The following is a 17,427-nucleotide window of genomic DNA, read 5'->3' as shown; positions in this document are numbered from 1 at the left end:
ATCTCTTGCGATGGATACGAGGGTACTTAAGCAACAGATCATCCTATGTCCTCTTTAAAGGTGCCTGCAGCACACGTAAGTGCTTTGGCCTTGGGACTCCACAGGGAGGTGTCCTTAGCCCATTTCTTTTCAATATCCTTATGCACCGCCTCATATCCCAGCTCCCTGCCATCCCAGGGACTACAATTACGTGCTATGCTGACGACATCTGCATTCACTCCAACTCACCAGAAGATCTACAGCGCTTACTTCATCTATTTTACGAATCTACCTCTTCATGTGGCCTCATCATCTCTCCTGAAAAAAGTAGGATCTTCTCTCTACTAAACCCACGAACACTACCTGAATTTCTAGTGGGCCCCAGCATTATACCATTCTGCACACAGTATCTTTACTTGGGTGCTCCAGCTCGAGTCCATCCTACGATACCAGCACGTCAACGTGTCCATCCCATTGTTCAGGAATTACTGACACGGCTACAACGGCGCCTTGAACCCCTTCGCTGGTTAACCAACAATGCTGCTGGGGTCTCCATTCCTGTGGCCAGAAATATTTATACAGCTTTTATCCGTTCAGTAGTTGATTACCTATCTCCAACTCTTAGTCAACTCTCCAAGACAGCGCTAGATCCCCTAGAAAAATTTCAGAATAAGGCAATGCGCTGCATTCTAGGATGCCTAATGTCCACAAGGATTGCTAACATGCAGCAGGAGCTTCATCTCCTTCCTCTTGTGGAACGAATCTATGCCAATGTAACATTCTTTACTGTTAAGTGTCTCCACTCATCCAGTCTTGCTCAACATTATGCAGGCCTTATTAATATGTCTCTGGATCCCAATTCTCGTCCCCCACAACTCCGACCAGGTGGCTGTGCTCTTATTAGGAATGTTTGCCGAGACCTTAGAAGATTGGACATTAATGTTCTCCAAGAGGAAGTTGACCATGATCCTCCCCCGTGGCAGATTCCTCCTCTAGCAGTTTCCTCCTCTAGCAGTTTCCTACACTCCCACCTGTAGGAGGGACTTACCCTGCCAACAGAAACAACTAGCCCTAGAGACCATTGACAAAGTAAGGTCTTCCATTCCTGCCTCTCACGCCCTCTACATTGACGGTTCCTTACAAATTGATGGAACTGCAGGATGTGCTGTCTTCTCTCCTACCATGGAACCACCGTATGGGGGATGGACTGGACGCCGTCTGCAGGACTGGTCAAGCTCTACCTCCTGTGAACTGCATGGGCTCCTAGATGCTGTTAGCCTACTTCTACGGACCGGAAGTAATGGACTAGTTATTTGTGACTCGCAGTCTGCTCTTCGTGCCCTCTCCTCGCCAAAGCCTGAAGCCCGTAGCTTAGTCAATCAAATACTGCGCCATCTAGTCACAGCCATTGAACATGCACTTGTAATACATTTCCTATGGATTCCCTCGCATGTTGGAGTAACAGCGAATGAAGTTGTAGACCGTCTTGCCAAAGTTGCCTGTAGGTTTGTCTTACCTGCGGCTGACGTCTCGCCAGCAACCCTCTCCTACTACAAGCGGAGGATACGTGCTTCCGCTCATTTGTCAACCACCCGGCGCAGGAACGCCGAGCGGCCAGCGAGCGTAAGCATCCAGCATTACGACCACTTTGCCTCTCATCCCTACAAATACCGACGCCGCGGTCTGTTGGTAAGAAGACACAATGTGGTGGCTGCCCGGCTCCGGTTAGGCTACAGACCAGTGTGGCAGGTGGGCGAGTCAGAGGACGTGCCCCAGTACTCATCGTGTAAGTTGTGTGACGCGCACAATGCGAACCACCTACAGCATTACTGCCTCGAGTGCCCAAAAGTTGCTGATATCATATCAAAGAGAGACTCTGTCTTAGACGTCTGCATGTCCTTATTAGCAGAAGACAATCTAGATGTAATACTTTCGCAATACCCATATTTTGGTGGCTGTTAATACTTCACCCGAGCTTCCGTTGTTTATCATTTAAGTATTTATTTTATCTTTCCTTCTGCATTTGATTCATAGCGTGACCTGCGTGTCATGAATACTCTGTAGCCAACGTTTAACTTGTCTTGTAAAGGATTGTCGCTCACTGAGCGAAATAAATTGATGAAATCAACCCCCCCCCCTCCCTCTGCGATTCCAAAATAAATGTTTTTATCATATTTTCGTGTTAAAGTAGATGGACCGGTTAACCCCTTGCCGACGGGTACGACGGGTAGACACGTGCTATGCCCACTGTTAGTACTTGTTTGATTGTTTTTACACATAGATGGCTATACTTGTACTAAGTCACCAATGAGCCAGTTAGGAGTACTGCCCGGCTCGCCCGTTCACCCTTTTCTTTGATTTACGAAATAGTTTACATTATCTTATTTTGCTGTTACTAATATTAAAAAACATTATAATAATTATAATGTTTATAATAAAAATAACACCATCGATATCCATAGCACTAGTAAAAAACACTTTTTTCCCGCCAATTCAAATCACGTATGGTCACAAGGTCTATTAATTGACTCCTTTGTGGCTAAGCACTAGCAAAGCCATCTATGAGCAGACATTTCACAAAAAATATAGAAAATGGGCACAGCGTTTTCCCCATTTTTTGTTCATTTTCCCCGACGGCATTGGGTTAATGACTGACTAGATTTATGTTAAGTCATATTTTTTTGCGAAAATAATAGCCACACAAATGTTTTATATAATCACATAACTTTTTTTTTTTCCAACAGTGAATGATAAATATTCAATAGGCCTACTTGATAAATTTAGATATCATGAATATTCAAAGGCAATTAATGGACTGAATCATAACGAACTCATATATTTTTTTTTCTTTTTTCTTCTTTTCTTTATTCTTAAAACACTCTTATCTGTAAACTTAGGGAATGATAGCTGAATGTAAATCAACTTGCAGTAAAATTAATTGAATTCCACTGACACTCACGCGCGCGCACATACACACATATATATGTGTGTTTATGTGTGTGGTGTGTGCGTTTGTGTGTGTGTCTATTCATATATTTGTTTATTCATCCTTTAATTCATTTACATGCACGCACACATTTACTACATGTACATTCACACACACACACAGAATAGTCACTGAAATACATTCACTAAACCTAATGCAAAATGAAAAGTCTAACACATAACATAAATAATAAATCCAAGCCCTACAGCCATCCTCTAAACAAACTTATCCACTATATAACCCTATCTTAACACGACTCGAACGCATAAGGCAACCAGCTGGAGCGCGGCGATAAATCCGGGTGTTGTAGTCGAGGTCGCAGCGCCACCTGTATGCCTTCCGCTCTCGGAGGGCGGCTCCCCTTCAGGAAAGGTCGAGCTGGAGCTTTTGGAGTCGCGAGAGCCATCTGAGAGTGAGAGAAAGACTAGTCAGGGATGATTAGTGATGTGGTGGAGAAGCCTCGCTGTGGCAAAAAATGTGGATAAGAGTAACTTACATGCATTGTGACATTTTTCTGAACATTCGTCCCTTTTTCAAGTTCTCAGCTAAGCCTGTCGGATGTTGTTGTTTTTTTTACTATGGGGTGCCATTCTTCTTTTTCCTATTCCTCCTCCTCCTTTTATCTTTTTTCCCCTCCTCCTCCTCCTCCTTCCTCTTCTTATTTTTCCTCTTCCTCCTCCTCCTCCTCCTCCTTCCTCTCTTTATTTTCCTCTTCCTCCTCCTCCTTCCTCCCCTTCTTTTTCCTCCTCCTTTCTATTTTTCTTTTTCCTTCTCCTCCTCCCCCTTCCCCTAATTCTTTTTCCTCCTCTTCCTTCTTCTCATTCCTTTTCCTTCTCCTCCTCCTCCTCCTTCCTCTCATTCTTTTTCCTTCTTCCTCTCATTCTTTTTCCTCTTTCTCCTCCTCCTTCCTCTCCTCCTTTTTCCTCCTCCTCCTTCCTCTCCTTCCTCTCCTTCTTTTTCCTCCTCCTCCTCTTCCTACCTCTCCTTTTCCTTCCTCTCCTTCTTTTCCTTCCTCCTCCTTCCTCTCCTTCTTTTCCTTCCTCCTTCTTCCTCTCCTTCTTTTTCCTCCTCCTCCTCTTCCTACCTCCCCTTTTCCTTCCTCTCCTTCTTTTTTTTCCTCTTCCTCCTCCTTCCTCTCCTCCTTTTCCTTCACCCTCCTTCCTCTCCTCCTTTTCCTTCCTCCTCCTTCCTCTCCTTCTTTTTCCTCCTCCTCCTCCTCCTCCTCCTTCCTCTCCTTTTTCCTCCTCCTCCTCTTCCTACCTATCCTTTTCCTTCCTCTCCTTCTTTTTCTTCCTCTTCCTCTTCCTTCCTCTCCTCCTTTTCCTTCCTCCTCCTTCCACTCCTCCTTTTTCTTCCTCTCCTTCTTTTTCCTCCTCCTCCTCCTCCTCCTTCCTCTCCTTCTTTTTTCTTCTCCTCCTCTTCCTTTCTCTCCTTCTTTTTCCTCCTCCTCCTCCTCCTTCCTCTCCTCCTTTTCCTTCTTCCTCCTTCCTCTCCTTCTTTTTCCTCCTCCTCCTCTTCCTACCTCTCCTTTTCCTTCCTCTCCTTCTTTTTCTTCCTCTTCCTCCTCCTTTTCCTTCCTACTCCTTCCTCCTCCTTCCTCTCCTCCTTTTCCTTCCTCCTCCTTCCTCTCCTCCTTTTCCTTCCTACTCCTTCCTCTCCTTCTTTTTCCTACTCCTCCTTCTCCTTCCTCTCCATATTTTTCCTCCTCCTCCTCCTCCTTCCTCTCCTTTTTCCTCCTCCTCTTCCTACCTCTCCTTTTCCTTCCTCTCCTTCTTTTTCTTCCTCTTCCTCCTCCTTCCTCTCCTCCTTTTCCTTCCTCCTCCTTCCTCTCCTCCTTTTCCTTCATCCTCCTTCCTCTCCTCCTTTTCCTTCATCCTCCTTCCTCTCCTTCTTTTTCCTCCTCCTCCTCCTCTTTCCTCTCCTTCTTTTTTCTCCTCCTCTTCCTTCCTCTCCTTCTTTCCTCCTCCTCCTCTTCCTACCTCTCCTCCTTTTCCTTCCTCCTCCTTCTTCTCCTTCTTTTTCCTCCTCTTCCTCCTTCTCCCCTTTTTAGGCGTGTAAATGTGCTGGATAATCTTTCTTGCTGTCGCTCCGTGTTCTGATACGATGTTGATACAACGTAATTACTCAATGAAAGGTGTGATGATCTCTCTCTCTCTATCTGCTGTATATATTTGCATGCAGTGCAACGCACACAGAAGTAGGTACACACACGTACTTAAATAAACAAACAACTAAATGGCCTGATCTCTAAATATTCATTTATTCAGCTGCATGTTTATTTATGTGTCGACATATGCGTACGTATGATCTTGCTGACACTTCAAAGGGCAGAGGCACTCTCGCCGCACATGCATTTAGCGTCAATCTCAAGCGTGCAAGCAATGAGAGGCGAGAGACGGGGAGGATTAGGGGCATCGAGGAGGACGCCGTCGACTCGAAAATCCATCCATTAAATCCGGGTGTAATCCCAGTTTGAATCCCAGGTAATAAAGTATTGAATGCAGGCCATTGTGAGGTGGAATGCCATACTCTCTTCTCGTCTTGCGGCTCCCCGATTCCTTCAGTTCGCATTATCCCATTATCTTTCCCCTTTCTCCTCCTCCCTTATTCCTTAAACCCCTTCTATAAGGTCCCAGCCAACCCCTTTACCTCTCTTTCTAACCTTCTAACCCTCAGGGCCCCTCCCATTTCTTTCAGGGTCCTTCCACAGGCTCCTTCATCTTATTCTTACCTCCCCCTCCCCCCTTGACCCAGCCACTTAATTCCCCCTATCCTTCCAAACCCTAAGGAACAGCCTTTCCTATCTTCCCTCCCCCTTCATCTCCTTCCTTCCTTCTCCCTCCCCCCGGGTCCAAGTCAGCCCCTCCGTCACCCAACTCCCTTCCTTTTCCCTCCATTTTCTTGCACCCCCTCCCCCCCCCCCTTTCCTTTGCTTCCCCTTTCTCTTTCCCGTTTCTCTTCCCTCCTCCTCCTGGTATCCTTTCCTTGCCCCCCCTCCTTACACTCTCCCCTCCTCTCCCCCTCACCTTTTGGCATCCTCCACTTGTCCCTTCTTTTCCCTCCACCTACCCCTCCCTCTCCCCTTCCCTCCTCCCCTCGCCCTTCCCTCCCCCTCTCTTCCCTCCTCTCCCCCTGCCCAATGGTACCCTCACCTTCCCCCTCTTCTTCCCATTACTCCTTACCACTCTCCCCACTAGTGTTCTCTCCTTCCTACCCTCCCCCCTCTACTTCCCATTACCCCCTCGCACTACCCCCACCCCCCCTTGCTACCCTCCCCTTCCCTCCCTTCCCCTCCACCCTCCCTCCACCCTTGCCTCCGCCCAAACACCAAGCATTGTCTCGCGCTTAGCCAATTTCACGAGCGACAACGGAAGCCTCCATTCACCTCGGCCTCCCTCCTCTCTCCTCCCTCCCTCCTCCCTCCTCTCCCGATCATTCTCCTCCGCCTCTTTCCTCCCTCCCTCTTCCCTCCTTCTCTTCCAACCTCCCTCCCTCTCCTCTCTCCTTCCTCCCTCCTTCTCTTCTCTCCTTCTTCCCTCCTCCTCTCTCCTCCCTCCCTCCCTCTTCCCTCCTCTCTCCCTTCCTCCTCCTTCTTCCTCCCTCCTTCCTCCTCCCTCTTCCCTCATCCCACTCTCCCCCACCTCCTCCCTCCTCCCTCCCTCCGTCTCGGTCACACAAGGCTTTCACTCAATTGTCCCGTGGATGCCGTTCGTAGAAATTCGAATTTGATTAAACGCCATGCAAATCATCCGGGTCTTGGATCGCGGGGGGGAAGGGGGGGCAGGGTTGGAGGTCAGGGGGTAGGGGGGCGGGGCTGGAGGGCGGGGCAAGGTGGGGTGGGGGCGGGGGAGGTGGAGTTATGGTTATTGATTGGGCGGTTGTCATCGTTATTAATGGCCCTGATCTCTGGATTTTCAGGGACGTGTGTTGGGCACTGGCTTAGGAGTGTGTGTGTGTGTGTGTGTGTGTGTGTGTGTGTGTGTGTGTGTGTGTGTGTGTTTGTGTGTGTTTGTGTGTGTTTGTGTGTGTTTTGTGTGTTTTGTGTGTTTTGTGTGTTTATGTGTTTGTATGTATGTATGTGTGTGTGTGTGTATGTATGTAAGTATGTATGTATGTATGTATGTATGTATGTATGTATGTATGTATGTATGTATGTATGTATGTATGTATGTATGTATGTATGCACTACCTGGAGCTGTACGCCACGCAAAATGTTGTCACTGATGCTGCCCTTGCTGATACCCCTGACCTGCCTGTAACGGAGGAACTTGATGCACTGCCCACAAAGGAGGAGCTCAGTAAAGCCATCAGCAATCTCTCAAGCGGAAAGGCCCCAGGGATTGACTGCATTCCAGCAGAGGTCCTAAAGAGTGGGAAACCTGCACTACTCGAGCCCCTGCACACCCTTCTCTGCAAATGTTGGGAGAAAGGACACATCCCTCAGGACATGCGTGATGCGAACATCGTCACCCTGTACAAAAACAAGGGTGACAAAAGCGACTGCAACTATCGAGGTATCTCTCTCCTGAGCATTGTGGGGAAGGTCTTCGCACGAGTCACCCTTACCCGCTTACAGACCCTCGCCTCTCGTGTCTACCCTGAGTCCCAGTGTGGCTTCCGTGCAGGCCGGTCAACAGTAGACATGGTATTCTCCCTGCGCCAGCTCCAAGAGAAGTGCTAGGAACAGCAGATGCCTCTCTACCTTGCCTTCATTGATCTAACAAAGGCGTTCGACATGGTCAGCAGGAGCGGACTCTTCCAGCTCCTTAAGAAGATCGGCTGTCCCCCACACCTGCTTGCTGTCGTCACGTCATTCCACTACAACATGCGCAGCACAGTGAGCTTCAACGGTGTCACGTCCAGGGTTTTTCCTGTCAGTAATGGTGTAAAGCAGGGCTGTGTCCTTGCGCCGACACTCTTTGGCATCTTCTTCTCCATGCTCCTTCAGTACGCCTTCAAGGACTGCAGCGAAGGGGTGTACATCCACACCAGAGCCGATGGCAAACTCCTCAACATTGCCCGTCTCCGTGCCAAGACCAAAGTGAGAGAGGTGCTCATTCGCGAGATGCTCTTCGCCGATGATGCAGCACTAGCCTCGCACACAGAAGAAGGTCTGCAGCAGCTTGTCAGTCAATTCTCCGCCGCCTGCAAGGAGTTTGGGCTCACCATCAGCCTGAAGAAGACGAGCGTCATGGCGCAGGGCACAGACCATCCCCCAACCATCACCATCGATGGGCACGTGCTGGAAGCTGTGGAAAACTTCACCTACCTTGGGTCCTTGATCTCAAGCTCACACTCACTGGAAACAGAAGTCAGCAGCAGGATCGCCAAGGCCACAGCAGTTATGTCGAAACTGTACCAGAGAGTTTGGAACAACTCCAGTCTTACGGAAAAGACTAAACTGCATGTCTACCAAGCCTGTGCGCTCAGCAGCCTCCTCTACAGCAGCGAAGCATGGACCCCCTACGCAAGGCATGAGAAGAAACTCCACAGCTTCCACCTCAGATGTCTACGACGCATTCTCCACATCCGCTGGCAGGACAAAATCCCAGACGTGGAGATACTACAGCGAGCAGGCATGAAGAATATGGTGGCCATCTTGCGGGAGAGACGCTTGCGATGGCTCGGCCACGTGCGAAGGATGGACGCAGGTCGAATTCCAAAGGACCTCCTGTACGGAGAACTCGCCGAGGGCACACGGCCAAATGGGCGCCCCCGCCTCCGCTTCAAGGACGTCTGCAAAAGAGACATGAAGCAGTGCAACATCGATGTCTCCTCCTGGGAGAGCCTCGCTGAGGACCGGCCTTCCTGGCACTCAACTGTGAAATCTGGCGTGAAGGAGGCCGAGGACGCGAGAAATGCAGCTCTGGCCGAGAAGAGAAGAAGGCGAAAGCAGAGAGAGCGCCAGCCACAACAACAGTCAACGTTCGTCTGTGACAAATGCCAGAGGGATTGCCATTCACGGGTGGGACTATTCAGCCACTCACGTCGTTGCCGCTGACCCTATCCCTACGGAACTACTCCATCGTCTCACGAGACGGAAGGATGCCGACGATGTATGTATGTATGTATGTATGTATGTATGTGTGTAATATGCGGCAATTAGGAGAATCTCTTGATTTATAGACTGAAAATCTCAAAGAATGAAACCTGAGTACATAACTTGTACACAATTCGCAATTCAATCATGCACAAAAAAACAATGAAGACTTACCTGAGATAACAAAAGATGGCGTAGACGAGACAGCGGACGACACGGGGTCACTTTTTCCTCTAGTACCGCCCTTTTTCCTGTGTTTCTTCTTTTGTCGTCTCATAGTCACATCTTTATTTGGTTGTTTATTCTCTGTTGGCATGGTGGTCGTCTTGTGATATTCTTCCGCCGTCCCGAACACCTCCTCTTCCATCCTCTCAACCGCTCCAGCCACCTCCTCCGCCACGGAAAGTAGGGCGTCTTCCAAGCCTCTTTCGAATCCTTCTTCGGCATCTTCGGCTTCGTCTTCGGTTAAGAAAAGGGGAGATAACGTCGACGATGTATTCGTGCCTGCCTCGCTATACCAACACTGCTCTCCTTGCTCTACGGACACCATCTTCTCGAGACTCAGTCCGAGCGCTTCGAACGAATCCCGACACGTGGACAGCGTTGCGTTCGAAGCTTCGGGACTTCGAGACAAAATGGAGTAAATTTCTGCTTTGAGACTCAAGAAGTCGAAGCAGGAGTAGGCGCAAGCGAAGGCGTCGTAGTCTACGTCGATGATGTGGTAAGGAACTGGAGGAACTAGCAGGGAGAAAAAAAAAAAAAAAAATGTATACACAGAGAGAGAATGAGAGAGAGAGATAATTTGGAATGGGAGAGGAAGGAGAATTATGAGTGGGGGAGGAGGGCAGAATGGAAGTAAAGAAGCGGATAAGGACTAAGTGTCAGGAATAGAAATTGAAATAGAGAAACAAAAAAGAGATAATAAAAAGAGGGATATTACACAGAGAGAAAAAATAGACGTGATAATTGAAGCAGACTGAAGGAACACACACACACACACACACACACACACACACACACACACACACACACACACACACACACACACACACACATGCATTCCCTCTCCCCTAAAGAGCGACAGGGAAAGTGAGGATAATTCCGAACCTAAGCCAAACTTTTTCCCCATTCCTTTCCCTCTCGCTTGTGACTGCGTGTTACATTCCGAGCCGTCGACGGGCCCATTCCCAGCCGGTCTCTTAGCTGCCGGGGGCTATTAGTCCGCCATTTTCCTGATATATCCTTGTTTAAAGCCTCATAAACACCTTCTTTTCCTTATTTCTCGCTCTCGTTAAGGTCGGGCGTGAGGACGGCGCTCACAGAGACGCGGAGGCAAGGCGCTCAAGTGAAGGCGGTTCGCTGCGGGTGTGGCGGCGGGGCGCCAGGCTTTCTTTTCTTTTCCCTTCTCTCTACTTTCTTTAGTTTCTTTTTTCCGTCTTTCCTTTCTTTTCCTTTATTTCATCTTTTTTCTTTCTTTCTTTCTCCTTTATTTTCTCTTTTTCCTTCTTTCTTTCTTCTATATTTTATCTTTTCCTTCTTTCCTTTCTTTTCCTTTATTTTCCGTTTTTCCTTTTTCTTTCTTTCTTCTTTATTTTCTCTTTTTCCTTCTTTCTTTCTTCCTTATTTTCTCTTTTCCTTCTTTCCTTTCTTTTCCTTTATTTTCTCTTTTTCCTTCTTCTTTCTTCTTTATCTTCTCTTTTTTCTTGTTCTTTCCTTTTCCTTTATGTTCACTTTTTCCTTCTTCCTTTTCTTTCCTTTATTTTCTCTTTTTCCTTCTTTCTTTATTTTCTTTTTTTCCTTCTTTCTTTATTTTCTCTTTTTCCTTCTTTCTTATTTTTACTTTTTTCTTTCTTCTTTATTTCCTCTTTTTCTTTTTCTCTTTTCTTCTTTATTTTCTCTTTTCTTTCTTCCTTTTCTTTTCTTTTAATTTCTTCCTTCCTTCTTTTATTTTCCTTTCCTTCTTCTTTCATTTCTTTTTCTCATCTTTCTTTTTTCTATCCCTTTCTCTCAGTATTTTCTCTCTTTCTTTTTCTTTTCTTTTCCTTTCCTTTTTCTTTATTTTCTTTCTTTTGCCTTTCCTTTTCTTTTCTTTCCTTCTTCCTTTTATATAATTTTCATTTCCTTCTTTATTTTCTTTTTCCAGCTTTTTCTTTTATTTTCCTTTCTTTCTTCTTCGTCTACTTTTCCTTCTTCCCATTCTTTTCTTTCATCTTTCTTTTCCCTTTTTTATTATTTCTTTTGTTTTTCTGTCTTTCTTTATTTTCTATTCTTTCTATATACTTTTTCTCTTTTCCTGTCTCTCTTCTTTATTTTCTCTTTTTCCATCTTTCATTGCTTTTCCTTTCTTCATTTTTTTCCTTTTCCTTCTTTTCCTTCCTTTTATTTTATGTTATCTTATTTTCTCTTTTTCTTTTTGTTTCTATCATTCTTTCTCTTTCTTTCTTTGGGTGATTTTATGTGTGCGCGCGGGCGTGTCTATGTGTGAGTGAATGTGTTTGTGTTTGAATATGTGTATGTGTATGTATGTGTGTGTGTGTGTGTGTGCGCGCGTGCGTGCGTGCGTGCGTGCGTGCGTGCGTGCGTGCGTGCGTGTGCGCGAGTGTGTGTTTCTGTGCAACTGTTTTAAGTGTTTATCTATCAGCAGCCGTCTTTAGTTATAGCTCCTTCCATATAATTACCCCCCCCCCCAAAAAAAAAAAAAAAAAAAATTGCCACAGCCATCCTTGCATTCCTCCTTCCTCGACGCCCCCCCCCCCCCCCCCCCGGCCAACGCGGCCTCAACGCAAACGCAGGACACTCCAGCGCCGCCTCCTCCCCCCGCCTTCGGTTCCTCTCATTGCTTCTCGAATGGTCGATCAGTAAGGCTAACGGGCTGATTAGCCGCCCCAACGACCTCATTGACTCTATTACAGCTGGCGAGACGGTTCTCCAGATCCTTTGAAATTCTTCATTAGCCCGCCGTGCTCATGACTCCCCTTGCGCTGGCCCGCTGTGGCTCTCAGTCGCGCGAGCTTGCGCGTATATGCAAAGGAGACTTCCTCTCTCTTTTTCTTTTCCTCTTTAGCAGTCTATCTGTCTATTTCTAATTTTGTGTATCGGTCTATGTATGCATCCGCCTATTTTATTTGGATATGCGTGCGTACATGCATGTATGCGCGAAAACATTCATGCATATGTACATATATACATATATCCATGCATAAATACATACACAGTAAGGCATATATATATATATATATATATATATATATATATATATAAATATATATATATATATATGCATTTGTTAAAATTGTAAAGAAGACTGGACCATACATAATTGCTAAACCCAACCAAAATGTTTATTTGTATATTTTTTTAATTCAAAAGGCATTTCAATATTTAGTGTAAGAATCAATAAAGAAAATCATAACAGTTATTTGTAAAAGTATTTTTTTCTGTATGTGTTAACAATTCAGACGATTCCGTAGGTATGTAAATGCCGGTATTAAAAATCATGTTTTACTCGGAAATTTAATGTTGTGATGTTTTATAAGGGAATTATTATAACTGCTGAATCTATATGAAGTGAACTGTGATAACGAGACGGGTCCTGCATGCAAAGAGAGAGAGAAAATTTGAAGAAAATCAGGTAATGCCAACACAGCCACGTTACGCTAGCAGTTGTTGTTAGGAAAATAGTAGTAGTAGTAGTAGTAGTAATAGTAATAGTAGTAGTAGTAGTAGTAATAGTAGTAGTAGTAGTAATAGTAGTAGTAGTAGTAATAGTAGTAGTAGTAGTAGTAGTAGTAGTAGTAGTAGTAGTAGTAGTAGTAGTAGTAGTAGTAGTACAGTAGTAGTAGTAGTAGTAATAGTAGTAGTAGTAGTAGTAATAGTAGTAGTAGTAGTAATAGTAGTAGTAGTAGTATAGTAGTAGTAGTAGTAATAGTAGTAGTAGTAGCAGTAGTAGTAGCAGTAGTAGTAGTAGTAGTATTTTGTCCGTGGATACAGCAACGGGATTTGCCGAAAGTGACAATTCCTATTGTGCCTACTAACGAACTGTGATAGGAATAATAGACCAGGATAAAAATCATGAAATAAATATAGGACTAATTAAGTAATGGAACAGGGGTGACTGTCTCATTTCCGTCTCACGTATATTTCTATTGTACCTATTGTAATGATCAATGGGTTATAATTAGTAGGCAACTGGAGCGTGTGAAGTTAAAGTTAACTGGAGAATTGGACTGATTTAGTAAAATAATATTCCTGTTATTTCTTTACATATTTATGATTGCTATTAGCAAAGACATTGTAATATGTCATCTTTTGAATGAAATATTTGGGTTAAAACTTTTTGCTTGTGACCGTTAAAATTGGGTTTTCTCAGGGTTTTCTTAAAAAAAAGCCCGGGTTACAGGATACCCAAGTATTATTATCATTATTTGTATTAGAATATCGATAACGTGGCACTAGTAATTAAGTAGAATATATTCTAGGAATTTGAATTCACACACACACACACACACACACACACACACACACACACACACACACACACACACACACACACACACACACACACATACACATATATATACTTATATATATATATGTATGTATTTATGTATTTATATATGTATATATGTATATATGTTGTATATACATACACATATATAAATATATATTCATCGAAAGATTAAAAAGTATGAGAACTTCCTTACTTCCAAATGTTCACATTAATCCCTTTCATCTTTTTATGGATGTGATGCTGAAGATCCTCGTTATAGCATAGCTTCAGGCCCTTACCTTTATCTGACTGGATCTGTAGGTATGGCTTGTCCTCGCTGTAGTTACCAGGAATCACCATACTGATGGTTGTTTCCTGCTCAGCTTGCTCACCATACTCGTCCAGCCCTTCTGTTAGCACTTGTAGAACCGATCCTATAAAGATATGGTGATGATAAGCAATTGTTTAGGAGAGGGATGTTTCGGTGAAAGGATATGAGGTTTGTTGTTTAGCTTTTAATTTCATTCCCTGAAGAGATTTGATTTAGATGATGATTGATGTTAAGTTGATGAGACTCGCAACTACCCCCCCCCCCCAAAAAAAAAAAAAAATAATAATAAAAAAAATATATATATATATTTATATATATATAATATATAATTATATAATAATAATAATAATAATAATAATAATAATAATAATAATAATAATAATAATAATAACAATAATAATAATAAGAAGAAGAAGAAGAAGAAATAGATAAAAAATAAATAAATAAAATGATACACACACACACAAAAAAAAACAACAACAAAAAAAAACGCATACGTTTTATGTATAAAAAAACACATCTTGCATGCTTTACTGGTTTAACTTCACGTTATTAATAAAGTATATATCTGTTAATAAAAGCTTTCTCTGGTTCAATGAACTACGCATAACTGATAATATCCAGTGATAGATTATGACCTTGTGATGAAATTATAATCCCAAGGAACGGAAGAAAATCATGTTAATTTAGATATATTTAACATAACTATAATGCTGCAAAGTCTAATGACAGTAATGATATTAATAGTAATATCAATAATAATAACAATATTACTAACGAACAGCAACATTAACAATATAGATAATACAAAAAAAAAACAAAAAAACAAAAAAACAACGAATATGGTCACAACACAGTAGAGAACAATATCACCATTAATAACACGAAAGATTAGCAATACGAACTATCACGACGACACACATAATAACACCATGTACCCTTACCATCCCACTGGTAGACCGTGCGTATACACTGCTTCACATCGACGTATGTATTGGGAATCTCTTCTACCTGGTACCACACTCCACTGAACTGCCGAGGGATGGACTGGTCAAGTTTGTTTTCCTAACTGCGTATATACGTTTAGATATAGATATATATGTGCGTGTAAGTAGATCCATACATATACATGCGTAGACGCATATATATATATATATATATATATATATATATATATATATATGTGTGTGTGTGTGTGTGTGTGTGTGTGTGTGTGTGTGTGTGTGTGTATGTATATATATATATATATATATATATATATATATATATATATGTGTGTGTGTGTGTGTGTACATATACATATATATATATATATATATATATATATATATATATATATAAACGTGTACATATATATATATATATAAAGAGAGAGCGAGAGAGATAAGTGTTTTGTGTGTGTGTGAGTGTGTGTGTGTGTGTGTGTGTGTGTGTGTGTGTGTGTGTGTGTGTGTGTGTGTGTGTGTGTGTGTGTGTGTGTGTGTGTGTGTGTGTGTGTGTGTGTGATGCATTGCAAAATATATAAAATGCTGATATTGATGATGGTGACCATGAGGCACAATTCACTATAAATAAACGATGATAACAATAATTATAAAGACCATGACACACTCATAATTATTTCTACTAAGGCCTTAAGTTTAGATTGCATGTAGTTAACAATCATTCATATCCTAAAATAACAATCGGAAAAAGGATGATGACTTTAACGATTCCAAACCATTACATTTTTTAAAACAACACTAATGCTATCACCGTTCCTATTGTTATTATCCTGACCAGCTGCAATATCATCGTCCACCAACGTTATCTTTTCCTATCAGCATATGTACCTTATCGGCACTGCTACCACAACAACAAGAACTTTGGGGTTTTCTCTCGACAGCGCCACGGAATCTTACCCTTGTTATACTGAAGTCCTGTGGTAGTTCGAGTGAAACACATTTTCCATATTCCACGATGTTTGGTATGATCGAACTATTAGCAGACTTGATCAAACACGTTATTATAACAAGGATAATCAGTTTCGTTAAATAGGCGTGGCTTGTAGCATGGAAATGGGCGTGGTTTCTAAGGAACATGGGGGCGGGGCACAGAGTAGGAGCTTGGTGAGGAAATCGTGCATCAATTGCTTTGTTCTTAAAAGGTTTCACTGTGTTGTTTGGCTTCCACGTAAACACATTCTCGCGTCTCGTTTGGGCGAGGTTAGGACTTAGTTTTTCTGTGATATTCATGTCTCTCGCTTTAAAATAAATGGATTAATTAATGTTTTTCTTTTTCTATTCTTTTTTTAATTCTTCCTCTTTTTTCTATTCTTAACTGGAACTTATCTCTTTTTCAATTTTATTGTCTTTTTTTTCGTTGTCTTGTTTGTTTAAAAAATGACGTAGCGCTAGAGTATATTTATATACTTTACGTTCTTCTAGAACTTTCGATCTTCGAGACACATTTTTCACGGGACACGAGAACACGGGAGATTTTCCTTCTTTCTTTGTTTTCTTTTCTCTTCTCACTTTTATTCACCGTCTCTGCCATCGCACGCTGTCGCTGGGTTTTCTACATGGAAACTGACTGATAGTTCCTTATAAACTCTCATCTTATCGGTAGAAATTGATAATGTTGCTTCGAATATGTTGTGTTATCTATTCTAATCGTGAAAAAAATACAGATATCAAACTTCAACTTTTTGCATATGTCAGTCAGTTCATGACCCTGTTATCCTTTTCTTCTGCTTCATGTCTCTCTCTCTCTCTCTCTCTCTCTCTCTCTCTCTCTCTCTCTCTCTCTCTCTCTCTCTTTCAATATATTCAACTTATCTCGTTATTTATCTATCTGTCATCGAATGTATAGATTTCTGTCTCCATCTATGTTTTTCTTACATATATATACATATATATATAAATACATATTTATGTATACAACAGAAGCAGTTGAACTTCCAAGGGGAAGCAAAGAATAATAAGAATATTGAAGATCATCCTCTTTGGTTAAACTCAAACCAAATATTGTACTATGGTCTGTTTAATCAGAAAAAACAGACGTTTCGGGCGTGACCTCCCATCTTCAGTGGTATAACTAAAAATAATAAATATAATATATACTTTCAAATATTCACAATTTAGCTAAAATGATAAATATGTTAAGGTAATTATAATACAATCACATAAATGAATGAATGTCATAAAATGTTGGAATAGTAAGTGTTTGATTTAACAAGAGGATGATATAGGCTAGGCTAAAGGACATTAAGAATAAATGCTATGTACAATAGAAAACTATAATTTGTACAGATTTCTTGAGAATGATACAACTATTTTAAGTCAATCACCGCAGAAAATACAAATGTTATTAGGTAAAATGTAAAATATCCGAATTCATCACATGTAAGACATTTGCAGCAGAATTTATGCTTTAATTTCAGAACATAGACAGAGATAACATGAGCAGGGAAGCCAGCTGACTATATTGTTTCATAAAATCATAATCCTGATATTTTCCTAGTTGCTTACCACAACATATATGAAGAAAGATCAAAGGAATTAATGACGAATTTAGCTCATTACTAACCATAAGATTAATAAAATTCCAAGGCCAAATGGCTG

The 17,427-nt window shown here is 42.4% G+C and overlaps 1 protein-coding gene across 1 annotated transcript; it reads right to left on the bottom strand.

Moving 5' to 3' along the window:
* Nucleotides 1–2,799: 2,799 nt before the first annotated feature.
* Nucleotides 2,800–16,377, bottom strand: LOC125042947. Its single transcript, XM_047638784.1, has 5 exons — nucleotides 15,727–16,377; nucleotides 14,770–14,857; nucleotides 13,794–13,928; nucleotides 9,180–9,743; nucleotides 2,800–3,371 (listed from the first exon to the last, which is right to left on the bottom strand). Exons 1-5 carry the CDS (start codon nucleotides 16,057–16,059, stop codon nucleotides 3,208–3,210), a joined length of 1,284 nt encoding a protein of 427 aa, XP_047494740.1. The 5' UTR covers nucleotides 16,060–16,377; the 3' UTR covers nucleotides 2,800–3,207.
* Nucleotides 16,378–17,427: the final 1,050 nt, after the last annotated feature.

The sequence above is a fragment of the Penaeus chinensis genome, chromosome 3 (assembly GCF_019202785.1).
Source record: "Penaeus chinensis breed Huanghai No. 1 chromosome 3, ASM1920278v2, whole genome shotgun sequence".
In the NCBI taxonomy this organism is placed as follows: Eukaryota; Metazoa; Arthropoda; class Malacostraca; order Decapoda; family Penaeidae; genus Penaeus; species Penaeus chinensis.
This window is presented reverse-complemented; position numbering and strand designations above follow the sequence as displayed.